Below are 27,681 nucleotides of genomic sequence, written 5' to 3'. Positions count from 1 at the left end.
AGTTTTGTGCGTTCTCCCACCTTTGGTGTCAAGTCCCAAACCTTGGCCTCATGCCTCAGTGCAGTGCACCATTTTCTTTTTCTCAGAAATGGGGTTTGATCATTGAACGTGCTGACGATGTTGCCCTTGGGTAAGTGTCACTCATGTTGCCACCTCAGACGTCCATGAGCTTGGGACCGCACTGTCTTTCGGTAAAAGGTTCTCAAGTTCCCATGGCACCTGGTGTGGGCCGTGCAGTGCCAGGTATTCTGTCCCTGGGTTTGCCATCAGTTATGCAGAAGGGACGATTTCATTAAAATTTCCATTAACTGTTTTTTTTTCTTTTCTTTTTCATTTTTTTTTAAAGCCAGTGAGCAATTTATAGATTCATTAACTTTTTACTACACTTGTGAAGCCAGGAAGAGGGGAAAAAAGGAAATGAAATATTTGGTCCGCAACATATCTCTAAAAGATGGTGGCCTTTAAATGCGGAGGATGACGAGCTGGGCAATTAGGAAAGTCTGGGATCTTCCAGAAGGATCCAGAACCGAAATATCGTGGCAAGGAACACCACCCTTTTCATCCCCTGCTCTCCCATCCCTGCCCCAGTCATAGCTGACCCACCCTTTTGCTTGTAGCCACTGATTATTCTTTCACCAGATGGCTGTCCATCCTTTGATGACACAGCTCCCCTGGGGAGCTCACCGCCTCTGGGCAAACTGCCCCTCTGAGCATATTTCCTTATAGAGTGGTGCACTCTGACTCCTTATAGCTCTCATTTCCTTTCCTTCTGCGGGGAGGGGGGGGAGTTAGGTATGGCCTGATAGTTGGTATGGCACATGGGCTTTGGGGCCAGACAAGCTTGGGTGCTAACACTAGCCCTGTTCCTTACTAGCTGTGTGATTTGGGGCAAGTAAAGTGGACCTTCACTGAGCCTCAGTTACTTTATAATATTACAGTGTAATAGGAACTCTGGGAAGGCCCAGAGAAATGGCAGCCACATTCTTCACTGCACAATTGGTTGTGAGGATAAAATGAGATGGTTTACTAAAGATGCCCAACCGACATTCACATTCCAGACCATGCCGTGTGGTGGGACTGCTCCTCTCCGAGCATTCTCACTTGGATCTGGTTCCCCACAACGGCAAGTCACTTCGCCTGTCAGGACCTCAGTTTCCCCAGTCATAAAGTAGATGAATAATTCTTAGTTAATGAGGATGTTGGATGAGTTCAGACACATTTGATGAGCCTTGTAGAGTCCCTGGCACATAATAGTATCTCAATGCACTCAAGCAGTCTATAATTACTGTGGTCTGTTGTACTAAAAAGGCAACAGGTTTAAAGATTACCTCCATCAAGAGCCTCTTAGAAAATCTAAGTGCTTGAAGGTGGTCTCAAGTTCATCTTGTTCAGCTCCCAGGTGGAGCTTGAATGCCCTGAGGGCTGAACTTCCCAGTGGATGATGCACCTGGGTCCAGCCACTATGTCTACTCAAGTGGCTGCATTCACGAGGACAGACTGTAAATATAGGTCTTTAATCTGGAGAAGGATGTCATCCAGGAAGTCACCTTATCCCGAAACCTGCCATTATAGATGTGCAATATGTGTAAACTAGAGTGAGTTTTCCCTCAAAAGTAGACATGATAGAAAGCTACGCAGGAAGGAGGGGAAAAAGTCATGTACTTCTGAGCCACCCAGGGCAAGTGCTTTTGGGGCTACTATATATGTGCATGTATGGTTTGTTTATATGAAATCGTATGCATATCTAGTTTTGATTTTGATCTTGTCATTTGACTTCAGCACTTGGGCATTTTTTATTTAGCTCCTCACCATTGTGAGCACTCATTCTAATGGCTTCCCGAGTATATATTTGTTGACACTGTTGTGCATATAGGCCGTTCCCCAGCTTTATGATAAATAATGCAGTGGACATCTTTGTGCGTGAATCCTTTTTCTTCTTTTAGGTGATAGTCATAGAAGTTGTTCCTCAAAGTGGATTACTAGGTCAGAGGATATGAGGGTTGGTAAGTCTGTTGTGATAGTGCCAACTGAAAGGTGGCAGTGGATGTGACAGCTGAGGGGACACAGTGCTTTGGAGATTCTCGTGGAAGAACTCCATTTGGGAGCGTTGACATGGTAGAACGCTGCCTTCTCATCGTCTGTCTTAGCTGGGTTGGTAGTTGCTGACTTGTTTCGTTTGCACTAAACCCTTTGGGTCAAGCAGTGAGCTGGTGCCTAAAACACAAAGTGCCCGTGATCGCAGGGCCTCCCATTGGGCCTGACAAGGCAGCAGGAAGGCTAACACTCATGAAAGGAACTTGAAGGTTGTGTTTAAACACATGTGACCTTGAACGTGTTACCTCTACTCTGAACCTTTATTTTTCCCTCCGCAAAACAGGCTTTCTGGCTCAAAAGACAATGAGAAAGTACTGTGTTTTGTGCACTAAGGTGTTGTCCATGAAGTCGGTCAGGAAGGGAGAGTCTAGCGTAGTTTTGAATAGAGTGTTGGTGGTTGCCTGGTACAGTGCTTTGGATAGACTTCTGAGAATGATATAGTATCTTCAAATATCTCTTCTTAACCGTTAAGTCATTTGACTTTCTTTGGTTTTAATTAAATGTGGGCATTTTCCATATTCTGCTGCTTTGGCCATGAAGCATGCTAACTGTTGAGGTTGTGGTGAGTTGACGTTTTGAAATGAGTTTTACAGCAGTGAAGAAATTATGATGGTAACAATGAGGACAGTGGTAGCCATTACTTATGTAGCACTTAGTCTGTGCCAGGCACTCTTCTAAGAGCCTTACATTTATTAACTCTCTTTATCACTTAATGATTTCATTAAATCAATTCATTTCATGAAAGAGAAGCAAGACATGGGGTCTTAGAAAGGGAGACTGGAGCCAGAAGAGGGAAGGAACTCGTTATTTGTCTTGGAAGAAGAACTGGGTTTGATTCTCACCCCTGCCAGTACCTAGTGGTTTTGGGCGAAGTCACTGAACCTCCACTCCCTTCTCTCTGAAATGGAAATCACGACTCCTACCTTGTAAAGAATTAAATGCAGTAATGGATGTAAAAATCTCATCAATTGCCCTGGCCCGTGTTTCTAAGTGGTTAGAACATTGGCCTGCACACCGCAGAGTTATGGGTTCGATTCCTGGTCAAGGGCAGGTACCTGGGTTGTGGCTTCATTCCCTATCCGTAGTTGGGGCACTTGCAGGAGGCAACCAACTGATGTCTCTCTCACATTGATATGTCTCTCTCTCTCTCCTTTCTACTCTCTGAAAAGCAATGGAAAAATATCCTCGGGTGAGGATTAACAACAATAAAAAATAAAAGTCGTCAATCACTAAACAAATCTGGGGCATTGATAGAATGTGTTATTGTTACCTCGCCCCACACTCAGCTCTGGGAACCTGGGTCATCTTCCCCTTTAAGGATGCTGTGTAGATGCGTTCTATGTGCTGGACCACGTGGTGGGCACTGGGGAATCCAGAGGCATGGCCCCTCCCGGGGAAGATGTATGGTTCAGCTGGGAAGACAGGTCATAAAAAGATGACTGAGTGTACCAGCTGGTTGATCAATACCATTTGAATGGCCCAGGCAATAAGTGCTTTAAGAAAACAGGGGAGGGAGGTCGGCAGTGTGGCTTGGGGGAGGGGGGAATGGTACTTTCAATGAAGGGGAAGGGCAGAATGTAGTGTGAAACCAAGCCTTCCATCACAGCCAGGACAAAGAAGTGTACAGGATTGAGTCTACACCTATGGGACGTGAATGCTCTTGTCTTTTATGATGTGGTTCATAAAACAGCGCCATCAAGTTCCAGTGTGAATCTGGAGTAGTAGCCCTGAAGGTGGGAAGCCCTGAGGTGCTAGGGGTGTTCTCCCCTCAGCCAGCCCAGCTGGCATCAGACTTCGGTACCACAGAGCCTCCACTCCTGGTCCTGATGAAGATAGAGTTCTAGCTCTGCTTAGGAGATGCTTCTAGAGTGGCCGTTGATTGCTTGGGTCTTCTGAGTAACAGCTTAGGGACAACCAGCCTTCCTCATTGTGAATTTCCTGTCAGTAGCAGATTTCAGCCAAGATCCAAAGTAAAAATATGCGGGCAGGCCATCCAGACATCCCATGTGTTGGGAGACTGGGCCTGGTTGGCCAAGCTTCTATTTCTCAGACGTTCAGGGCCCTTTTAGCGGAGCTGTGATTCTCCTGGGGGAGTGTGGAAGAAGATACAGTCCGAGGGAAGATAGTCCTTCCCTGTGAGGAAGTTACAGTCCACACGGGGAAACTGGACTCAGGTGGAACCCTTTCTTTGGTGAGCTGTGCGGGACACAGCCATCAAGTGGTTGCAACTCTCCAGGAGTTTCCTGATCCGAGCTGATCGCCTGTTGGTTTGGCCTCACTCAGCTCCATCCCTGCTTCCCTTTACTGTGCTCTGTATTACAAGGAACTGCATTTCCCAGGTGCCCTTGCTCTCTGGACTTTGAATAATTCAGCAAGAAGGATGCCAGCAGGTGGGAAGAAGAGGCAAGCCCAGGGTATTTCTCCCTTCTCACTGTCTGCCTCTCCCGTTGTTTTCTGTGTAGCTCCAGCCCCTCAGTGATCCATTCCCATTGGGAAGCCGTTGCTGAACAGCCCCAACTTCTGGTAACACCATATCTTTCCTTTCTCTCCCAAGACCTAGAAGTGGTAGCAGCAGCTTCCTCATATGGGAATCCTTGGTTGCCTTCCTGTCCCCTGTGTGACTTCTCAGCCCATTCATTACCTGTGTACCCAAATCCCTATATTAAGCGCCCCCCTCCCCCTGAAAGACCTAGAGTGGCTTCTGTTTTTCTGGTCCAGATCGTGTAGGACAGACCACCCAGATCAGGCCCCTTAGAACATTTGGCTTTTCCCACCCTGAGTAATTCCATGGAAGTCATTGTAAGATCGTGGCTGCCCTAATAAATTCAGGCTACCAGATTCCCCCCCACCCCCCTGCAAAGAAAACAGAGTTGTAAAAGAATTTCGGAATCGTCTGGCTGTCTAGATTTCTCAGCAGGTGCCCATTGGGATGTGGAGAATTACAATCTTTCTTTTCTTCATGGGTCTCTCATTTTATAGGAAAATGGGTGACTCTTTCCTTTCCAACTGCAAGAAGAACTATTTTGATGTTTAAAAAATTCATGCAGTCATCTCCCCCCTCCCCCCATTTCATTTGCCTGGGCTGTTGATCTTGTGATATATTTATAGAGATTGTGGTTGGCTGACCAGGAGTTATTTTGCAATAGGAATTTGTAAGATTTCTACTTTGAGCATGTGTGGCAGACTTTTCTTTTTTTAAAAAAAGAAAAATTCTTTCTTAGAACATTTACTGTGTCCTTCTGTAATAATTTCTCTTTCAAACCAAAGTGAGCCTTGTGTTTTACGCATAGTTTTCTTCTGTGTGTATTTCTTTGTCTCTGGTCTTCTCTCTTCTTTGAGATCTCTTTACGCTGAATTTTAAAAGGCCACAGCTCCTCCTTCTTGTAGGGATGATTTTACAAATGAGAATGTAATCATCAGAAAAACAGTGCTTTGGGGGTCAGGAGACCTCAGTTTCTCTCTCTATGAAAGAATGGTGTTGGACTAGATTTGAGGGGGCAAGCATGCTACCATCCCCAGCTTTACCACGCTCACTGCAGACATCAATAATCAATCACCGCACTCTTCCTAGATGAACTCTGATGTGGCCTCAGAATCCTTGTCCCAGGCAGCCACGGCTGTTTGATCAGAATTAGCACTGGAAAGGAAACCTGTTTGCCACGCTTGGACTAGATGATTTCCTAGACCCCATTCACCACCATGGTTCTCTAAGTATTGGCAGGACAATTTCTTTATGTTTCAAACCAGTTGACCTTTATTTTGCCCCTGTTGTGTGCTGTGGAGTCACAGAGGAGCTGCTTATTAAAAGCTGGCCATGCTCATAGAATTTGCAGTTTGAGAGTGGCGGTGTCCCCAGGCGTGCACAGGCACGCCCTGGGACCTCTAGGAGGTTGTCCCTATGTTCCAGGAAGGCACTTAGGATCCAGCTGGTCTGAGAGGACAGCGGTCTAGGCAGGGGGACAGCATAAGCAAAGACAGACACAACAACATCAACAAGTGTCTGAACTTGGAGAGTCCTCAGAGCCCAGCCATCTGGTCAACATGCTCCAGTTGATGGCTAGGGAAACCAGCTCAGGTTAAAACAGGGACTTGCCTGAATGTTAATAAATGCTATGGCTAAAGTTTAATAAGTTTTATATAGCACTTACTGTGTGCCAGGCATTATTTTGAGAGCTTTACATCTGTTAAACTAACGTAGTCCCAAGTAACCGCGTGCGATGAGTGCCATTATTATCCCCATTTGACAGAGGAGGAAACTGTCCGAGGGTGAAGTGACGTCACCGAGTGTCACCTGTCTCCGAAGTTGTGGAGTCAGGACCGAGCCCAGGCCACTCCAGGTTCTGAGCTGGGAGCTGGGCCGAGTAAACCCTCTGGGAAGGACCCGAATATCTTGGGGCTTTCTTTAGCATATTAATTTTGCTCACCGCCATCAAGGTAATCGTGGCATCCTTCAGATCTGTGGCTCATGTAGTGCCGTTGGCACTAGCTGAGAATGTTGGAGACTCCCAGCCTTTTTATCCACCAGCTGCTGTGTTCTGACGGGCTTTCCCCTCTATTTTACATCCGAGGAAACTGAGGCCGAGAGAGGTGATGCGATTTGAGCCAGGTCACCCCGCTCCTAGTGGCCCAGACCATTTGAACCCAGGTCTGCCTGACTCCACCTGTCACAGTTGGGAGCCCAGCAGCCTCATTGGGTGGAAGGGCAGAGGGAAGGTCAAAGGTAGCCTCTGACAGGAGTCAGAGGAGGGGGCCTCGGGGCTGTCTGGACCATCCCTGTCATAGGAGCCCTTTACTTTGTCCCTTGAAGTGGTTTGAGGACCAACGTTTTCTTCTTACTGCCTTACTTAAAAATACCTAAGGGGTGACTTTTAAAAACCCTGTCCCCTTGCGCTGACCGGTTTGGCTCAGTGGATAGAGCGTCGGCCTGCGGACTGAAAGCTCCCAGGTTCGATTCTGGTCAAGGGCATGTACCTTGGTTGCGGGCACATCCCCAGTAGGAGGCGTGCAGGAGGCAGCTGATCGATGTTTCTCTCTCATCGATGTTTCTAACTCTCTATCCCTCTCCCTTCCTCTCTGTAAAAAAATCAATAAAATATATTTTATAAAGTAAAATAAAAAAAATAAAAACCCTGTCCCCCAATTCTGAGTTCACTAATTTGGATCTTATAACCCTCTGTAAACCTATTTATAATAGGTATTTTCCCTCGTGAAGCAAAAAAGTTTTCCTTTTTTTTTTTTTTTTTACATTCCCTTACCACCCCCCCCCCCCCACTTCCTGCTGATCCGAGGCGAATATTTATCACGTATTTAATGAGTAATCTGAGTCCTGGCCTAGTGAGGCTGCACCAGGACATGGTTTATGGCTGATCTGGTTTTAACTCGCTCCAGGCGGTTTTCCCTGGAGTTTTCTGTAAAATCATAAACCTGGAGAGAGAATTTTTGTGGAATTCAGTCACGTGACTTTCTCTTTTGTAAATTGAGAGATTAACTGTGTGACTGAAGAACTGAGAAATTTTTCGTTGTCTTTTTTTTTTTTTTAAAAGAAAACAAACAGCGGCATTTATGCACCCAGAGGAGCGTGTCCACTCTTAAAGACGGGGGAATGTCAGTCGCCAAGGTCACCTGCTGGGCTTTTCAGGCAGCATGGCACAGGGTTTGAGAACATGGACTTGGAATTGAGCATCTGAGCCTCTCCCCAGCTGGTCCCTGCACCCGGCGAGCCTAGCTCCCGTCTCCACAGCGGGGCTGGGGACAGTCGCTACCACTTACTGTGGTTGATGTGCGGGCAGTGCCCGAGCCCAGGCCTGGCATACAGGAGGTGCTCAGTAGATGCTGGATGCTCCGGGATTGCTAGTATTATCCCCGTTGGAGGCCTTTTAAGCTAGATTAATAGCACAAGGTGACACTGGATGTAAAAGCCCTGAAATAAGCACGCAGCTGATTAACTCAGTCCTCACGACAGGCTCTGAGATGGGCACCAGCATCATTCCCATTTCACAGAGGAGAGGACTGAGGCCGTGAGAGGTCAAGTTACTCGCTGAAGTCCCACCAGCAAGTGCCAAGGCCTGTGCCCCACCTGACTCCCAGGGACCACCACCCCTGCTCTTCGTGTCCTTCTGCGTGGTTTGGTCTTGCAGCCTGAAGGCTTTTGACTGCTGGTCCTGGGGAGGGAGAGCCTCAGCTGACCCGGCACTCTGACCCCTAACTAGTCTGAATGCCTCTTCGTATTGCCCCCTCCAGCAACCCATTTGCAGACAGAATTCTGGTTACGTTTCTCCCCTGCCCGAAGCCCTTCATGGTGGGTGAAGGGTAGACAAAAACTCCTTGTAGTTTCTCTGCAACTCTTCTATAAATGTAAAATTATCTCAGTATAAAAAGTTCAAAAAAACACACACAACACAAAACAAAAATACCCCCAAACCGTTGCTGAGCCTGACCACAGGAATAACCTCACAGTTTTTGATGCAAGTGTAGAACTCTGTGACCCAACCCGGCTGGGCATGTAGAACTTACACACATTAAACAACCAGGAGCTATCTCAGAACCTTTAGATCCAGATGTGGACTGTGGGCTCCAGCTGCAGTGGCATCCGGCATCCGGCAGGCCCCTGGGAATGAGAACAAGGCCTGTGGTCTGGGTGGGGAGTTCCTCACAGCAGCCCAGCGGAGGCTTCTGCCTCCTCTCCGAGGCCAGGACTCCCTCTTCTAAGGTTTGTGAGTCAGGCCCCAGGCGGGGAGGTGGGTCCGTCTTTTACTTCCGTCCCTCCCAGGTGCCCAGGTCTGTGCTCGGAGGAGACCAGGCCCTCCACACACCACAGCTGCAGCAGTTTATTTTTTAAACCTGCCATTTATTGAGCAACTACTGTGTGCCAGCTCCATCCTGGGTGCTCTCCACACTCTATCAGCGGTGATCTTTGTCACGCCCAGTAGCTCTCATTCCTGGAGTTTTCTCTTCTCTACTGCTGTCCGCGACCATCATCATCTCTTTCCTGGAAGGTGACAGTGGCCTTCATGTTGGGCTCCTGCCTCCATACGGCAGCCAGCAGTGGCCTTCAGAGGTACACGTGCCTTCTGGGGTGGCCAGTGAGCCTGGGAATAAAGGAAGGCTCCTTAGCCTGGTTTACAGGTGCTCAGTGATTACTAGCGGTTGGTGATGATGACAAAGACAATGCTGATGGTGATAGTGTCAGTATTAGGGTCCTGCTGTCCCCATGGCTGCCCGCTGAGAGAGGAGAGAAACTCAAGTGAAATATGCAAGGCCTGTGCTGGTTTCATTTCTAGGAAACTTGATTTATTTCTTGACACTTGACCTCAGGCAGCAAGGGCTTGGGAAGAGGCAGAAGGGCAACGTAACCAAGAGGAATGAAGGCACTGGTCATTTCCCATGGGTTTTCCCTGTAGTTGGAACCTTGGCCAGTCGATGATGGCATCGCTGGGGCCTCTCTTTGTCTCTGGCCTCATCCTGGAGTCCAGGCAGGAGCTCTGGTGAGCCTGGGTGTGTCCATGGGCTGGTCCCCTCCTCTGGAGGTGAAGGCCCTCAGAGAAGTCTGCAGCCCTGTGGGGTTCAGTGCCCGAGGCTCCCCAGCTGGCAAGATGGCGCCCTTCTCCTTGCTCCCTGGCCCCCAGCTGGTGTTAGCTTCATTTGTGTCTAGGTTTTACGTTTCCCCCACTGAGCAAGGCTCTGTGTGCCCTGTTCCAGCATCCATCCCTCGGGAAGCCCTTCCCGACTGCAGTTTCACCGGGTCCTGTTGTCAAAGATGCTCATGGCATCCAGACTTTTCTCTTTAGAGAGCACATCTCAGTTGGAAGCTATACATCGATAGCATGGTGTAATGAAGTAATCACTGCCTGTCTCCCTCACGATTCTTGTTGCTGTTGTGTCCCCGGTAACTACCCTGGTCGCCAGCACATTGTAGGCACCTGGTAGATAGTATCTGGATGAATGACTAAGGAACCATGTCTGATTCATCTTACTATCAATCTCCCAAGGCCTTGCTCAGAATCACACATCTATTTATGAGCTATATCAATACCTTTTGAAAAAAATGGTATCACCCATCTGAATTCCAGTTCTTTTTTTTTCTTTTTCTTTTTTTTTAACTGAGAGCCTTCTCTGGCAGCTCCTACCACCCCGGAAGCTTGGAACCCAGGGCCGTCAGTGTCTCTGAGTAACTGTGTTCTCTTGGGAAAGCAAATATACGAAATGAAAAGCCGCGTACCACATGCTAGAAACATATTGCTGAATGTGATCTGAGAAGCAAGGTCTAATTCGGGATTTTATGCTATATTTAGTTTCCTGGGAATGGAATCCTCTTTATAACTTGCAAAGCTATTGTTCAGGGTTGGCACAGTCACCCTGAATAGGTGTTTCAGGAGCACCTGGTGAATAAAGCGCGGACAGCTGGTGCTTCATCTGGGGCCCTGCGGTAGATAGAAAAGCAGTTCATCTTCATTGTTTGGGGCCAGATTTGGTTCCTTGGTCCTCGATATTGAAGGTGTGTAGAACACATGGGAGCCCTGGCCATGCCATTGACCCGCCATGTGACCTTGGACAAGTCCTTGGCCCCTGTCTGTGCTTGATTGGCTCTCGCTCAGAGGGGGATAGTTAAACTGCAGTGTCTCCTTGGGGTTATTGGGAGGACGCCATGCGGTGTAACCTAAAGTGCTGGCTGTGCTGTGATTAATATTTGTATGCACCAGAGAGATGCAATTCCATTTTTCTTGGTGCTAAGACACAAGATTTTTGGAATCTTCCTTGACTCTCTCTCAACCATCACATCCAGTTCATCAGCAAGTCCTGCTGGTTCTACTTTCTGGTACATCCAGAATCCAACCCTTCCTCACCCGCTCACTGCCACTACCCAGGTCCCAGCCACCCTCATCTTTTACCTGGGCTGCTGCAGTCACCTCCTCATCGGCCTCTACCCTTGCCCATGGTCTGTTCTCAACACAGCAGCCAGAATGATCTTTTAAAAATGAAAGTCAGCCGAAACCGGTTTGGCTCAGTGGATAGAGCGTCGGCCTGCGGACTGAGGGGTCCCAGGTTCGATTCCGGTCAGGGGCTATACCTGGGTTGCGGGCACATCCCCAGTGGGAGATGTGCAGGAGGCAGCTGATCGATGTTTCTCTCTCATCGATGTTTCTATCTCTCTCCCTTCCTCTCTGTAAAAAATCAATAAAATATATTAAAAAAAAAAAAGAAAGTCAAATGATGTCACTTTGCCAAAACCTTCCGGTGGCTCTTCAGAGTAAACACCAAAGCCCTCGAGTCTCCGCACTGGCCATTCCCTTTCCCAGACACCACATGGCCACCTTCATCCATTGTTTGCCTACTCTGATCACTGTATTTAAAACTGCCATCCCCTACTCCTCCCTCGTTTCCAACCTTCCGATGACCCCTGTCTTTCTCTATTTTCCTCTTTCCGATGACCCCTGTCTTTCTCTGTTTTCCTCTTTCCGATGACCCCTGTCTTTCTCTGTTTTCCTCTTTCCGATGACCCCTGTCTTTCTCTGTTTTCCTCTTTCCGATGACCCCTGTCTTTCTCTGTTTTCCTCTTTCCGGTGACCCCTGTCTTTCTCTGTTTTCCTCCTATAGTACTGATTACTTTCTAGCATACGTATTTCTTACCAACTTATTACACTTACTGTTACTGCCTCCCCCGTTTGCATGTAAAGGCCATGGGAGCAGGGATGTATCCCAACGCCTAGAACAATGTCTGCGCCCAGAAGGAGCTCAGTAAGTGCTTGTCCAGTGAGCGAATGACTGCTCCTGATTTGAGTCCTGTGCCTCAGTGGGCGGGAGAGACAGTTCAGGTTACATTTGAGGATCCACTGGGTATTGGAAAGGAAAGAGAGAGGTAGATGCGGCTTGCGTTGTTCGGGACACACTCGTCCTCCTGTCCTCTGGCGGGTGCTTTCACGGGTGTGCTGCCTCCTGCAGGCCTCCAGGTCACGGGCACTTGATTTCACTCCTGGGGCTGAGCACCTTCCTACAGGGTCCGTTGGACCAGTTGGTCATGAAAAACAGAGTTTATCAAACGAACATGCATGTATGTGCAGGAAACACACACATGCTAGGAGTAACATGCATTTGATATTTGTGAGTGTGGCATCCACGTAAGGTAGTAAGAAAGAAGACAAGACTCCAGGGGCACATTCACTCTTCCCTCCCGAGGGTGGAGGCAGCCCCAGAAGCAGTGAGCCGGGGGGATTTGGAATGGTCCACCAGTGGATTCGACCTTGTCCACCCAAAGCTGAGCCCGGTGCTCGACACATAGTAGGCTTTCAAGGAAATATCTGTTGAATGAGTAAAGGAGTGATTGATTACTTCAGATCAGTTGCTTACATTTCATCCAAGTATAATTGCCAATGCAGTTCATCATTCATCCAAGCAAACCCATTCTCTGTATTTCCTGAGAAATAATAACTAACGGATTTGACCCTGTTTGCCGTGTGCTAGGCCCTGAGCTGGGTGCTGGAGACATGGCCACATGAGAGACATTGGCTTTGTCCAGGAGGAGTGCACAGTCTGGGGGCAGGCAGGCGCTGCAGGAACCGTGGTCCTCGTCCCGTTGAGTTGGTGAAAGGCACTGGTGGGGGTGTGTTTGCAGGGTTGGCGAACAGTGAACAGGATCAATCCAATCTGGTGCGGGAGGGGGGAAGTCCTTGCCATCTCCAGAGAGGAAGTAATTTTGGAGTTTCAGTGGGGGAGGGAAAAGGCAAGATCCTAGTTAGACCCCCACGGAAATGTGCTGCGCCAGGCCCTGGGCTTGGCTGGCCCAGGTGCCATGTTGGAGATGCCCCCTCCCAGCGCGTTGGCCCCCTCCATCCCCTCCGAGCTGGGGGAACCGCGAGCCCCCACATTCGCTGTGGCACCCCAGCCTCCCTGAACCTCTGGCTCGGCTCTCTTTTCCAAGAAAGGCACTTCATTCTCTGAGATCAGGCAGCCAGGACCCAAGGAGCTGTTTTCCTCCATTGTGCAAGCATGACAAATCATTAATTTTTGATTGATTTGCTTAGAATTATGGGCGCCCCAGCATTCTTTCCGCCGCTGAACAGCTGTATAACAAATGAATATATCAGTGTGCACAAAAGATTGGAGATCTAAGAGAAGCCATTACATTGGCCACCCTCCCCCACCCTCACCCCTTCCGGGGCAGTGAAGGGAGGAAATTTTTACCAGAAATTCCTCAAGTGGCTTAAAGGGGGGGAAAAAAGCCTTTTTATAATTGAATTAAATCTTTATCTCTTCATCTTGTGCGGCAGATTTCCAAATACACACCAGGTCCCCACGTGCTTGGGTTTCATCCATCCAGGAGGAATCTTTAATAATGAAATTTCAACTTGTGAATTAAAACCAAAAAGGGGGAGGAAAAAAAAAAAGCAAATTCTGCCCCTCCTATCTGCTTTTTTTTTTTTTTTTGGTTGCTCTATTCCTTTAAGATTTTGGAACCGTACCAGTGCACTAAATGTGACCTCCATAACTTTTAAATTAAGAATTTATGCTGGCTTGAAATTTATGAAATATTTCAGCATGAAAGAAAGCCTTTTTCCCTCAGGAAAATTGAGCAATAAATCACAGCACTGTGGATTTACTGCCCCAGAGCCAGCGAGAGATAGGATTTTTTTTTTTTTTTTGCTTCATTCTGAAAAAAAAAAAAAAAAATGTAATCATATAAGACAGCTTAGCTGCTATCCTCCCACTCTCTAGAATTTTTAATTTCAGCTGTTTCTGCTTGGATTTATTTCCAATATTCCTGCTCGGCTTTTCAATTTCCTCAGTTATTAAATTTTAATTCAGTGCATTAGCATTTAAATTAAAAAAGGGTTTATTTTATCGAAATCGTTGGCCAGCCCCCATCCCGTAGCACACGAATTGCCTGTTTCTGCCATTTGCACAAAATGTGAAATGCAGCTAATGTATTACAACTTACATTTGCACAAATTTAGAAATAAAATTTCTGGGTTTGGAATAATATTTTCTTTCCAAGAAAATCCTTAATAAGAGAATGGAAAAGAGCAACTTAACATTCATTTGGGGAGGGAAGAGGAGGGTTGAATGGAACCAAAAATAGCCTTGCTCTGGTTCTAAGGAGAAGCCGGTATATAAGGAATGGATGGGGCTAGGTACCCTGATGGGGAGCTGGGGGTGTCTGGGTGTCTTTACCCCCACCTCTGAGAGAGTGAGCAGGAGGGTCTCTCATGGCCCACTGTCCCCAGCACATTTCATTTGCCATCGAGGGGTTGGGTAAGGTTGGGTCAACTCCACATAGAAGACAGAGATGAACGTAGAGGGTGGAGATGACCTGACTTAGCTCTCCTGCTCCTGCTCCCATTCTTGCCTATGGGCAAGCTCAGGTCCAGGGAAAGGAAAGCTTGCCCAAGGTTCAGAGGGAGACCCAGACAGAGCCTGGGCAGGAAGCTGCATATCCTCTAGGAGCACATGGCCCAGTAGTAGTGGCGACAGCAGTAGAGGTTCCATTACTTAAGCGATTGCAACACATGCCTGGCCTGCTCTATCTGCACCACCGTGTTCAGTGGTGGGGGGTTAGGTGGAAGCTCATGAGATGCTGACTTGCAGCCTGGGATTCAGATCAGGCCTGAGACAGGCCGGGGAGACCCCTGGTGTTGCCCAGGGCCAGCTCTGCAGCTGAGCCCTGCTAAGTACATTTACCTGTGCTACTCTGTGTAAGTTACTTTGTTTTAAGTCTCATGCCAGCCCCATGATGGAGGTCCTGGGATTACGGTATTGCCGTTTTGCAGATGAGGAAGGAAACTTGCCTAGGAGCATACAGCTAGGAAATGGCAGAACCAGGACTCGAACGCAGACTGCCTGCGTCTAAACCCTGTCCTCTTTTAAAAAAAAAAAAAAATATTTTATTGATTTTTTTACAGAGAGGAAGGGAGAGAGATAGAGAGTTAGAAACATCGATGATGAGAGAAACATTGATCAGCTGCCTCCTGCACATCTCCTACTGGGGATGTGCCCGCAACCCAGGTACATGCCCTTGACTGAAATCGAACCTGGGACCCTTCAGTCCGCAGGCCGACGCTCTATCCACTGAGCCAAACCGGTTTCGGCAAACCCTGTCCTCTTAAACTTCAAATTGACATCAAGTCAGATTACCCTGAGTTTGTGGTTCAGGTTGGGTCACATGAATGTGCTGGTATTAGAATCTTGGGGCCTAGGAAAATGGCAGTGTCAGGGGTGCAACTGATTCGAACAGTAGGGGTCGCTATGATGTATTGATTGGTGAGGACACACAGCAAGCTGGCCTGGCCTCTTAGGGAGCTCTACCACTGAGCGTTGGCACCTTTAGCACCGCGGGCTTCAACTGGGGCTGGGAGGGGTCGTCCTTGTCATTATGGTGGGTCTAGACCAGCCGTGGGCAAACTACGGCCCGCGGGCCGGATTCGGCCCATTTGAAATGAATAAAACTAAAAAAAAGACAGTACCCTTTTATGTAATGATGTTTACTTTGAATTTATATTAGTTCACACAAACACTCCATCCATGCTTTTGTTCCGGCCCTCCGGTCCAGTTTAAGAACCCATTGTGGCCCTCGAGTCAAAAAGTTTGCCCACCCCTGGTCTAGATGCAGGCCCGCATGCTGTGATTGACAGCTGCTGTGATTGACAGGTGCCATTTTCGACAGTTCTGACTTGAGCCCATTGTCCATCAGCTCTACTCCTGCCAAGGTAGCACTCCTCCTCCATCCGTTTGTTTTCCCTTGTGCCACCACCTTATTCTCTGCCAAGGGATTTGCTTAGACAACTATTTGAACATTTTTATTCGCACTTTGTCTTTATTTATAAAAATGGGTGGAAAACAAAAATGAGTGTTGCTAGCAGTGATACAAAGCTCCAGTATCATAAGCATCATAGAAGGGCAAGGTAGCTGGGGATGATCAGGTGTGCAAAAACCAGAATCTTCTCTCGTACCCAGCCACGTTCCCTGTATTGGAACTAGTCAACTCTGTTATGAAGGAAAGGGACAAGAGACAACATTAAAAATATGTGTGAAATGCTAGAAATCGAAGGCCAGAGTTGAGTCTGGAAGGCGAGAGGTCATTTGGGATTGTACTGGTTTTTTTTAGGCTCTCTGGGACAGAATTCCCACCCCCTGCCACTTCTGCCTCTTACGAGATGGACGTGAAATCAACGTCTTCCCGCTGCTTTACAGACAAGTTTTGAGGAATGCAGTGTCGGAGAGAGGCTGTAATTGATCCTGTTCTTCTGCTCCCAGTGAAATGATATGCAAACCATTTTCTGCTTTGTTTCTCCTACTGAAATAATACACCGGCATCCCATTAATTTCTCCTGCCCAGGCCTCATGCTTCTGCCTCCCCATTTGTCCTTCCCCTTTCTGCTTCCCTCCTGTGGACAGTCGGGGTGGTGTAGGCTCACCCCATTTCTCCATTAGCTCTCCTGGATGCTGGTGGACAATAAAATATTACAGAGCTGAGAAGGTAGGCGCTGGAGTCACCCAGACCTGGGCTTGTAGCCATGGGTGTTGGATAAGTGGCTGAAGGACCCTCTGTGCGGAACCCGTAAAATGGGAATATTGTGTATGTGTGTTGGGGGACCTATTGAGAGGATTAAATAAGCGGCATTTAATGTCGTACACTAGCACCTGCTGGGAAGTTCTCCAGGGGGAGAGAGTGTGGATGCCCACAGGGGCCAGGCTGGAGGACTGTAAGAGGCGAGAGGGAAGGGTAGAACCAGGTATGTCAGCTGTAGCTGACATGGCCATGTGGGGACTGCGTTGCTGGATTAACTGGTTTTTAAAGAGAAGCTGAAATGTGGCCTTTGTGTGTGTGTGGGGGGGGGGGGGGGCGGCGGGGGGTGGCGGGTGAAATGCCTTTACTGTTATATATTTACACTTTGGATTGAGGTCCGCCATCTGGTTTTGCCAGTTTGCAGCTTCCCCTAAGCACTCATCAATAGGTAGCGGCTGCTGTGCTTATTTTAGGCCACCAATCCTTTATCCACAATCCTGAAATGCGCAAAGTTTGAAAACAAGAACGGTTTTTTTGTCGCTGATGAAGTGGCAGGACTTGACCTGGGGAGAACAGGCTAGTTGCCCTCTTCATCTACCCCGGTGGGGCTCGCTGTGTGAGTTTCTCTGTAGGAGCATCAATGTGCTTGAGCCCTGGGGGCTCCCCAGACCCCGCCAGGGTTGTTTCCAAATGCAGAACACACATGGCAACATCACCTTTCTAAACTTGGAAGGATTCTGAATCTGGGAACACATGGGTGCCAGCATGTTGAAGCTACATTACTTTAAACGTTGGCACAAAGCTAGGGGCTGCTTCTTCAACCAGGGGTGGTGGGGAACCTGGGCCTTCCCCCATGTCTGTGGCCTCTGCATCGCGGTCCCCCCAGCACTGGCCTGGGAGTCAGGATCCCCAGGTCTCTGGCCCTCAGTCCTCATGAGACTGCAGGCAAGCCGCCTCCTCCCCCAGGGCCTCAGCCTCTCCATCGGAAATTTTATGATTTCTGAAAATTTAATTTGGTCAGCCTTATTTCCCCACCCCACCCCTGCCCCCAAATAAAGAGATTAGGAACCAGCACTCTCTTGCCTCCCCCTGCTCAGAGGGTTGGGGGACAGAATATTTTAACATAAATGAATTTCCCCCCTCCGGTTGGTGGGAATAAATCTGCGGCTACTGTTTTATTGGAAATCCCAGCTGAAAATAAAAATGGTGCAATTCAATCTCAGATTTAGCTGGTTACTTACTTTTCACCGAGTCCCCAGGGTTCTGTGGTTGCTGGGTTTGTGTTGGCAATGGGTGCTCCGCTGGATTTAAAGGGCCCAGCAAATGTGGGTTGGGGCTGTGCTGACTCCCTCTCACCACTGGGGGCAGAGTTTTCCAGCCTGGAGGAACGGAGCAGGGGACAGGGCCAGCTCACCCCTGTGTCCCAAGGCTGTGCTGGGCAGCAGCCTGGTGGGGTGGCAGAGGGTAGAATTCTGTGTCTTCCCCCTTGGCTAATGCAGGTGTTCGGGTTTCTTCTGCAGGCTGACGGAGCCAGTGCGGCTGGACGGAAAAGCACGGCGAGCAGGTAGGTACGCCCTCACCTCACCACGCCTCCCTCACCACTAGCAGCCACCTCTCCCTGGTTTGCCTCTTGCTTCCTCCCAAAAGGATGGATGGTCCAGGCCAGGCCCCTTTGCTGAGAAGTACCCGTACTTCCCTGGAGGATGTACTGTTGTGGACAGCACTTCCCAGACCTCCTGGTGTCCTCTGTGGGCACCTGTGCCTGGAACCAAGGATGACTCAATCCTAAACGGGCCTTTGGCTGCTCAAGTTGGGGAGGAAAGGTCCTGCTCAGGGTCATGTGATGAGTGAGTGGCTGTGTCGAGGCCTTGAACCTGCCAAGCTGGGTGCACTCTACTCAGAAACAGTGAGCTCAGGGGAGGTCCAGCAAGCCTATCCCACCGTCCTCCCTCATTCATTGAGCACCTGCTAGGTTAGGCCCAGTGCTGTGTGCTACGGGCCCAGGTGTATTTGATGCTAACTTATTCACCCGACGGATATTTGAGTGTCTGCTGCGTGGCAGGCACTGTTCAAAGTGCTGGGTCTACAGCAGGGAAAAGACAAGGCTCCGTCCTTTCTCATGATTCTCACGCAGAAGTGGTCTTGGCCTTCGTGCATGAATCTCCCACGCCAGCATATCTGCCTGTTGTCAGGGGATAGCAAACGGGTTTCCCCATAGTCCTAGTGGCTGCCTGGAGCTCTGTATTGGGTCTTAGCAGCCCACGGCTGCAGCGGGAGGGAGAAGAGTGCTGAGATAGATTAGAGATGCCTGCCTAGCAGGGGAGCGGGTGGGTGGCATGCGTGCCATCTCTTTGCTCCCCGTGACTAGCCTAGGCTTGAATATACTCAGTCACGGAGCCCCGTATTATTACCAAGATGCCAGAATATACCCCAGGAAGGACCAATCCAAACCTTAGGGGCCTGTGTCATTTGAAGAAATTTCTAATAATGATGACTACCATTGAGTCAGCACTTACATGTCAGCTCCCGACTATGTGACTTACATATATCAGCTTACTATTAAAAATTCATGTGATCTTTATAACAGCCCTAAGTGGGAGGTGCTCTTCTTCCCACTTTACAGACGAGGAAGCTGAAGCACAGAGATGTGTTTGGGCTTCAGGCTTCCCAGTTGGAAGTGAGCAGGACAGCCAGGATGCCCACCCAGGTCTGACTTCTCCGATGCATATGCTTAACCACTGTGCCCTCTCACTTCTTGGTATGAAGTGATCAGCTAATAGGTGTTAGCGGAGACTGTTAGGGGCCAACGGCTCTGCCATAGGCTGGGGGCTTGTCAAGAAGGCAAGGACTCCAAAGGAGCCAACACGTGAGTTTATATTGATTCTGTCATTAAAGCTAGTAGCGCATCTTTGAAAGACCAAAGCGGTAATGTTATACAGTTGACCCAGCATTCATTCTGAGAAGTGACTTACGACTTAAACATCAAGAGATGGCCTTCGCTGGTGCTGGTGAGCTTGACCCTGGCCTGGGTTAGATTGGCCAAGTGGGGCTGAGACTCGTAGGCACTTCGTGGAGCATTAGACTCCCTTAGTCCCTGTTTCAGATGGGGAAACAAAGCCCCAAGGCTCCCTGGGGTCAGAGGTAGGCTAGATGGAATGGCCTTGAAGGACCTGCGACCCCCTGACATGGGCTTCCCCTGAGCTCCCGGCCATGCCACAGCACGCTCTCTCACACACCAGGGTCTACTTTCCTCCCAGCACCTTCCTGTTGGCCCAGAACACCCCATGTTGTTACTACTCCAGAGGGCCTCTGGCGAAACCCCAAAACCAACAGCATGGGCTGCTCAGGAATTAGTGTGAAATTGAGGGGGACAAGGAGAGATGGTGCTTCTGATCCTGAGACAACCGAATGTGGTTTGGTTTATTTCCTTGTAACCCAGCCTGGGTCGGTTTTACAAGACCAGTGATCCCAGCACTTGAGGTTAATGCTGACCTGGTGTGCAGGTTACAAGTCACAGAGCACAGCTCAGCCAAACCTCACTTATTCTCGGGGCATAGGGACTGCGGGGCCTTGGCTGTGGAAAATACTAAAGGAAATGTGGTTTTTATAATCAAGTAAATGAAGCTACGGGCTTGCTCTGGTGAAGAATTGTTGCCTTTTGTTGTCAGTTGAAGGTTTTCAGGCGTGGAAGGACTCTGCAGATAACCTACTCCAGCGCTCTCGTTTGGAAATAAGGAAGCCAGGGGTGGAAGAGGTTAAGGGACTCATGTGTTTGCTGCCTAACTAAGTGATCAGGACTGAGTAGACAGGGAGATTGTTGGGGTGGGGGGAAGGTGAAAAATCATTCTCGGTCATTCATTCCACAAATGCTTACTGAGCACCTGCTTAATGCCAGAGTCTGACCTATGACCTAGTGCTGGATATATAGTAATGAACAGCAGACAGCAACCCTGGCCTTATGGAGGTGATGTTCTAGTGGAAGTGGGAGAGACATAATGAATGCATAAACTATGTGGTATGTATGCCAGGTGGTAAAAGGTGCTATGGGGGCAAGCAGGGAGGGGGCTTAGTGAGCCAGAGGGAGTATTGCATCCCCAGGAAGGTGGCATTTGAATGAGGATCTGAAGGAGATGAGGGACTGAGCCAAGCAATCATGAGAGAAGCACATTTCAGGCAGAGAGAATAGTAGGTGGGGGAATAGTAGGTGCAGGGCTGTGGGGCAGGAATTTGTGTATCATATTGGAGCAACAGCAAGAAGGCTGATGTGGCTCTTTAGGGCCTTGGAGGTGGGGAACCACTGGGGATTTTGGACAGAAGAGTGGCATCAATTTGGTTTTTAAAAGGATCATTCTGGCTGCCAGGAGGAGAGTACATGGCAGGAGACAAGATGTTGTAAGAAGTGTTGCTTAATGTTCAGGACCTTTAGAAGGTAGGCTTGGAAGTGAGTTTCTAAAGGTTATTTTAGTCAGGACTAAGGAATGCCATTTTGCAAAGCTGGGTTGTGTGAGTCCTGCATCCAAAGCGCATAGCCTCCCGCTTGGGCCTGGGAGGGTGTGGAACAGCCGTCACCCCTGTGGCTCCCACTCTCCATGCCTGGCCTGCCAGGCATCCATCGTCCTTGACCTCTCTCCAGCCCCCTATGGGCCAGGCAGCTTAGCTCAGTGTTGAAGAGCCCAGACTGCCTGGGTTCAGATCCTGGCACTGCCCGCCTCCTGGATATGTGACCTTGGGCTAGTCACCTGTCCTCAGTTTCCCTGTCGTTAAAATGGGGGTACCTCCCTGAGGGTGTTGTCATTGGTAATAATGTTAATAATAATTTAATGTTGTTATTATTAAGTGTAATAATGAGATGTATACCTTAGCACCATGTCTAGCCCATGGTAGATGTTCAGTAAATGCTTGTTTTATCACCACATCTCCACCATGCTAGCTTCCACTCCTAGGAAAAGGTAACAGTGGGGTGGCAATTGACTTCTTGTAGAGCCTACATTGGCGAGAGGGCAGGAGGGGGGGGGGTGCGGTGGGGATGGAGCTTGTATTTGCTGAGGGCCTACCATGATCCGGCTACTGTGTTATGCAGTTTATACACAGCTCATTCGATCCTCCCAGAGGCCCTCTGAGGCAATGATTGGCATCCCTCTTCCTTGGAGGGAATTGGGAAATAGACTTGTCCACCGTTACCCAAATAGTCAAATGGCTTTGGGCTAGGCTGAGTCTTGTCCTTTTGAGCCAAGATTTTTCACTGGTGAACCATTTAATTTGATAACCACATGCGTGTGGCTGCATCATTATTTTTTGAATAACATATTCTTGTTGTTTAGCATTTTGGATTTCAGCCGTAAAATAAAAGTAGCCCTAAACTATCTTCATTTGCATAAAATTTCGCAGGAACAGTGGGCCCGATGCTCATCAGTGACCAGTGTGGTGTTAACAGAATGAGTCACTTGAGGACTCGGGGTGTATTTTAGGCTGCGTCTCCCATCTTGACTTTAGGGGTACACGCCTGTTAATGGAGCTTATTTAATTTCCAGAAATGTGTATTCTGGAAATCTTTGGGCAAACTTCGGGCAGAGTTGGACCACAAAAATCATAATTTTTGATTACTGCAGGCTGACTTGGAAAGTTAAATTCCCAAGTGTGAAAAGGAGAGGGAGCCCGTTGCTTTCTTTGGTGGGCAGAGTTCCCTGCGCTTTATCAGTTACTGTTAAACCAAGACTCTGCAAATAGGGCAGATTCTGAAAATTCAGCGACTTCGTTAGGTTTGCTCTGTGGAGACAGCCACAGAAATGCCACTCACGTAGGCACATCAGAATCAGGGAATCATTTCTGCCAAATGGCCTGTGGCTCTCGAACTTGGGTTGGTCCTGCAGAGTGAAGTGACGGGGTTCTCGAGGGAACCTCTGCGAGGTCGGTGCCCCCGCCCAGCTCGGATCTCCCCCTTGGGCCCTTTGAGCAGGTGAAGAAACTTCCGGTGAAGCTGTGACTATCAGTTCAGAGCGTCCAGAAGTCCTGCCTTGTCCTGAAGAAGCGCAGGCTTGGGAACGGTCACTAGGATGATCCGACCTTTCACTTCTCGAGGTCCTTAATGACAAAGGCCCTTGATCTGAGAAAGCAACCCGGAAAATTTCCAGAACCTCACCGTCTGTCTGGCTCCGCCAACGGAGGAGAAACATCCTCACCCTCGGCTTCAGCTTCCTCCAGGTCCCACGCAACACGTGATGGTTAGGAAGCCAGTGTGTGCCACGGCCACCGTGATCACCCCCGCCTTCCCCTCCGGTAGGGAGTGGCTTGGCTCTCCTTTTCATCGCTGCTGCATGGACAGGGGCCCTGCCCTCCACTCCTTTTGTTTTGATCGGGCCTAAAAACCCCTCCTACACGCATTTATGAATATTCCATCCATGGCCTACGAGCTCATCTTTTCCATAGTTTCACCAAACTTTTCATATTTTGTTTGGCAAGAGCTTGGTAAGGATGGGAGGGAATAAAACCACCATTTATTGATCCCTACTATGTGTGTGGTGCCATGCTGGGCATCTCTGTGATTTAATCTTCTACACAACCCTTAGTGGTTAGTGTTCACATCCCCGGCTCTCACATGAGGAGAGGGCGGTGTGGGCAGGTTAGGGAGCTTGGCAGTGGTCCACGCATCTAGTTATCATCCCGGCACCTTGGGAGGACCTGGACTATGTAGTTAGGAGGCTTATTTGTATGTCAGGGGGTGGGGTGCCCCTGGGCAGTGAGGGACCAGGCTGGGTCCTCCCCCTAGAGCAGTGGTTCTCAACCTGTGGGTCGCGACCCCTTTGGGGGTTGAACGACCCTTTCACGGGGGTCGCCTAAGGCCATCGGAAAACACATATATAATTACATATTGTTTTTGTGATTAATCACTTTGCTTTAATTATGTTCAATTTGTAACCATGAAATTGGGGGTCACCACAGCATGAGGAACTGTATGAAAGGGCCGCGGCATTAGGAAGGTTGAGAACCACTGCCCTAGAGTGTGTGGACAGAGCTGCTGTGCATTACAAACCTCAGTATGCCATCAGCTGGCCTCCAGGACTGGCGGGTGGAGTGTGGAGGGGAGAGGCCAGATGTAATGCCAGGGCGGGGTGTATGGGCACTGCCATTGGAGAGATGGCCGCTGGACAGCTCCGGGCATCACTTGTTAGGGTGGGCAGCATGTTGGAGAGGAAGTGTTGGGTAGGACCTTTCATTCCAAGGAGAAAGTGGCCAGAGGAGTTGTATAAGGAAGGGATGGGAGCTAAGTCACAGCCTCGGCAGGAAATATCATTGGGGGAGAGGGAGTATGCGTACATCATCCAGCGTGAGGACCAGCTTAGGGACTGCCTCACTCTTCACTGACTGAGTTACCTGCCCTCTGGGGTCTGCTTCGGACCCACGGGTGCCCCAGATGATGCAAAACCATGAGCATGGGCCCCCCTATGACCTGTGAGTGAGTGGGTTCCACCTGGGCGAGAATTCTTGAGTCTGCAGGGTCCCGACCGATCTGAGTTGTGCCACTGCCAGCTGACCCACTGGAAGACGAACAAAGGCTGTGCTTTCATTGAAGACGCTGTTAACATTTCAGTGACCTGGGCCAGCCTTCCATGTACCAGGACATCCGTGAAAGAAATTTCCAGCTTTACCCAGCGTTGCTCAAGACTCCTGCTTTTCTCTATGTTAAGCTTACATTAACCAGGGAATTAACTCTTCATATTTAAATCCTCATGCTGTCTTTCCGAGCTGCAGTGTCGCCCAGCGTTGTGGCTGACTGACACCAACATGGAGACAATTAAGTGCCTAAGACTGATCTCAAGCTAATGGTATATTTATGCATTGTAGGCTGTTTTGAATTTCTAGACTGTTAAGAGTTGTTAAATAGGTTAATAGTTTTAATCTATTATTCTCATCTCTTCTACTTGACTATTTATTAAAATATATCAGTGATACGTGACAGAAATGGAGGTGCAGATAATTCCGAGGGTTATTAAGGCCTGTGTGTGTGGTGCCGTGCAGATTTGAAACACGGGAGGAATAGTAACTACAGACCAGGCCTCATTACTGGGGGTCCTTGGAAGCCGGGGTTTTGCTGTAGGTCCCCTCTGTCTGTCCTTCCAGGATAGTGGACGGACGTTGCGCCCTTTCTCCCCACTGTCATTTCCATCCTTGCGGCTAAAGACAGGAGCCTCTTTCTGGCCAAAGGACATGCGTGGGCACAGCGGCCATTTTCAAACACGCCAAGGAGAGTTGGAGGTCAGCGGTGAACACAGCGCCAGGTACTTTCTTCTGTGGCAGAGATGGATCCCTGAATTTCAGCTTCGAGCACATGCTCCATTCTGTCAGGATACGAACGGTGCCGGGGGGGACTCGGGAAGAGGTTCCCCATCTCTGGGAGCTTCTGGTCATTTGTTAATGTATTTGTTCACTCATTCTACAAGTTGTTGAAAAGAGAAAACAGAAATCATCCAAACGATCAAAAGCCCAAGAGCCGGAGTTGAATCGCGCTTTTGTCACTAGAAGGCTGTGCGATCAGGAAAAGTCACTCTGCGTCTCTGATCCTAGGTTTTCTTATCTGAAAACAAAGCTGCCTACCCTGGGAGGCGTTGTGGAGTGAGGCGCCCTGCCTGGGCACCACGGCCACGCAGTACATCTCAGCTGCCCTGTTCTTGATTGTGTCCTTTGGGCCATCATCGCCACTGTCACCAGCAGCACCTCTCACCCTGTGTGCTGGCGTATTCACATCGGACGTCAGCCAGGGGCCAGGCACCGGGGTGGGGGCCCTTGCCTCTGGAAGTCTCTGAGAACCAGGCGGAATTAGTGGGCACAGTGGAGGCAGGAGCCTGTCCGAAGCAGAGGGGCATTCCCGGAACCCCTGATGTGAGACGCAGGCCCCCCGAGACCTCAGCACCCCACCCCGTGCCCTGAGGACCCAGGTCTGCCGATTGATGATAGAACGGCGACCCTGCACCCTCAGGAGTTGGTGTCACTGTGCAGTATCAGATCATCACATGGTACAGCTTATACGTACATGTGTCATATGTCAATAATACCTCATTGAGGCTGGAGGGGGAAAGGCTGGTGTCAGAGTGTTCCCAGGCTACTGGTGTTTCAGGAGGAGGAAGAGTGTGCTGCATTGGCGGGAATTTCCATTGGGAAGGAAATAAATAGGACTTTGACACTTCAGGAATAAGCATCACTTTTTCCGTTGGCTCCTGGGGAACATCTCCGACCCGTGTTCCACGATGGAAGGTGGGTGGGACATGGCTGCCTTCAGTTCTGAGCAGTTAAACCATTGACATTTGGCGGGCGATGTTGGAGGGAGACACCCCCGAGGCTGCACTGGCGTTGACCTTTCCAGGGCACGTGCCTTGGGTCCTTAAATGAACAGGGTGCTTACTGGTCACTTCCCACATGCCAGGCACTGCTGGAGGTGCTGACATGTGACCATGAATGACAAGATGAAGTCCCGCCCTCTTCTAGCTCATGTTCCAGTTGGGGTGACAGACAGTGAAGAGGATGAGCGGTAACAAGAACGTTAGGTAAACAGGGCAAATGCTAAGCAGAACGCATCAGGCAGGGAAGGGGATTGGGGCGTCGGAGGCCCTGCATTGGCAGCCTGCATCTCCTATGGCGCTGGGATGTTTGAGTAACAGACCTGAAGGAATGGAGAGCTCGAGCCACGGAGGCACCTGGGGAGGCGGAGAACATCCCAGACAGAGGAAAGTGCAGGTGCAGAGCGAGGCAGGAGTGACCCTGTGTGCTCAGGGGACAGCTGACAGCACAGCATGGAGATGGTGCGGCCAGTGAGGAGGAACGGGGGGCGGGGAGGATGTTAGCAGACGAGGTCAGAGGGCACGTCACAGAGCCCTGAGGGTCAGGTGAGGACTGTGGCTGTTACTCCAGGTGAGATGCAGAACCGTAAATGGACTTTGAGCCGAAGAGTGACACGACCTGGCTTGTTTTCATAGGATCGCTCTGCCTGCTGTGTTGAACATGGATTTGGAAGCGTCAGGCTGGGGTAGGAGCAGGGAGATTGGCTATGAGGTTATTACAACAAGATTGGAGGGAGGAAGGTGGCTTGGACGAGAGTGGTGGCCCTGTGGGGGGTAAGGAGTGCTCAGGTTCTGGACATATTTTGAAGGTGGAGTTTATAGGATTTGCTTGTAAATTCAAGGCAAGGATAATTCCAAGGTCTGGGCCTGAGGAGCCGGAGGGATGGAATTGTTAGTAAAGGGAATGGGGAAGATTACAGCTATTCGCTGGGGGTGTCTTAGACTCAGGGGTCAGTGGGGAGAGCACGGGTGTAGGAGTCAGAAGAACTTTTTGTCTACTTGGGGGAGGGCCGTGGCAGCGGCACCGTTTGGACCTGTTACGTGTGGGTGCCGGTTAGGCAGTTGGTGATGCAGGTGTGGAGGTCAGGGGGCAGGTCCAAGCTGGAGATACAGTTTGTGATTCATCTTCACATAGTTAATATTTAAAAGCAGGAATCTGGACGAAGTGACTTAGGGAGTGAGTGTGGATAAAAATAGAAGAGGCGCCAGAACAGATCCTTGGGGCATGTTGAGGTCTAACAGTGGTGGAGAGGAATCAGCAGATGGCACGGGAGGGGCCAGCAGGTGAGAGGCCCACCGGCAAGCACAGAACCAAGTGAGGAAAGAGTTGGACGGAGGAGAGAGGGGGCTCTCGTCAAAGGACGGGTTCAATGAGGAGTGAGAAGGGACCATTGGCTTGAGGAGCATGGCGGTCCCAGGAAGTCTTGGGAAGGAAGAACAGCTCTGGGAGGCTGGGGGAGGCAACAACCTCATCGGACTTAGGAAGCATTGCCAAGGAGGGGGTCCACCGACATCTACAAATAGATAGTCATTTGCACTCAGATCCTTGGGTGGTGGGCCGATGGGTAGAGTTGGAGCATTGGCCAGTGGTCAGCCCCTGCAGCAGGGTAAACACAGCCCCCGCAGTCATGGTTGGACGTGCGTTCATTCATTGAACACCCCACGCAGCCATGCGTTTCTGGAGAGTGTGCTTAAGCACAGCGTGAGGCCGGTTAACCCTCATTCCTAATGACTGGAGTCTTTAATGAAGTTGTATTC

General features: G+C 49.5%; 1 protein-coding gene across 14 annotated transcripts in view; it reads left to right on the top strand.

Annotated features, from left to right (window-relative positions):
• ZNF618 (zinc finger protein 618) overlaps positions 1–27,681 on the top strand; it is a 152,271-nt gene that overhangs the window by 71,192 nt on the left and 53,398 nt on the right. For 13 of the 14 annotated variants that reach the window (XM_059657900.1, XM_059657899.1, XM_059657898.1 and 10 more), the window contains exon 2: positions 18,112–18,155. In XM_059657900.1, the coding sequence (XP_059513883.1) occupies positions 18,112–18,155 (44 nt within the window). Of the gene's footprint in view, positions 1–17,129; positions 17,208–18,111; positions 18,156–27,681 lie in introns of those variants that run through there. The other variant, XM_059657901.1, reaches the window with a different exon arrangement.

Source organism: Myotis daubentonii, chromosome 11 (genome assembly GCF_963259705.1).
Source record: "Myotis daubentonii chromosome 11, mMyoDau2.1, whole genome shotgun sequence".
Taxonomy (NCBI): Eukaryota; Metazoa; Chordata; class Mammalia; order Chiroptera; family Vespertilionidae; genus Myotis; species Myotis daubentonii.
This window is presented reverse-complemented; position numbering and strand designations above follow the sequence as displayed.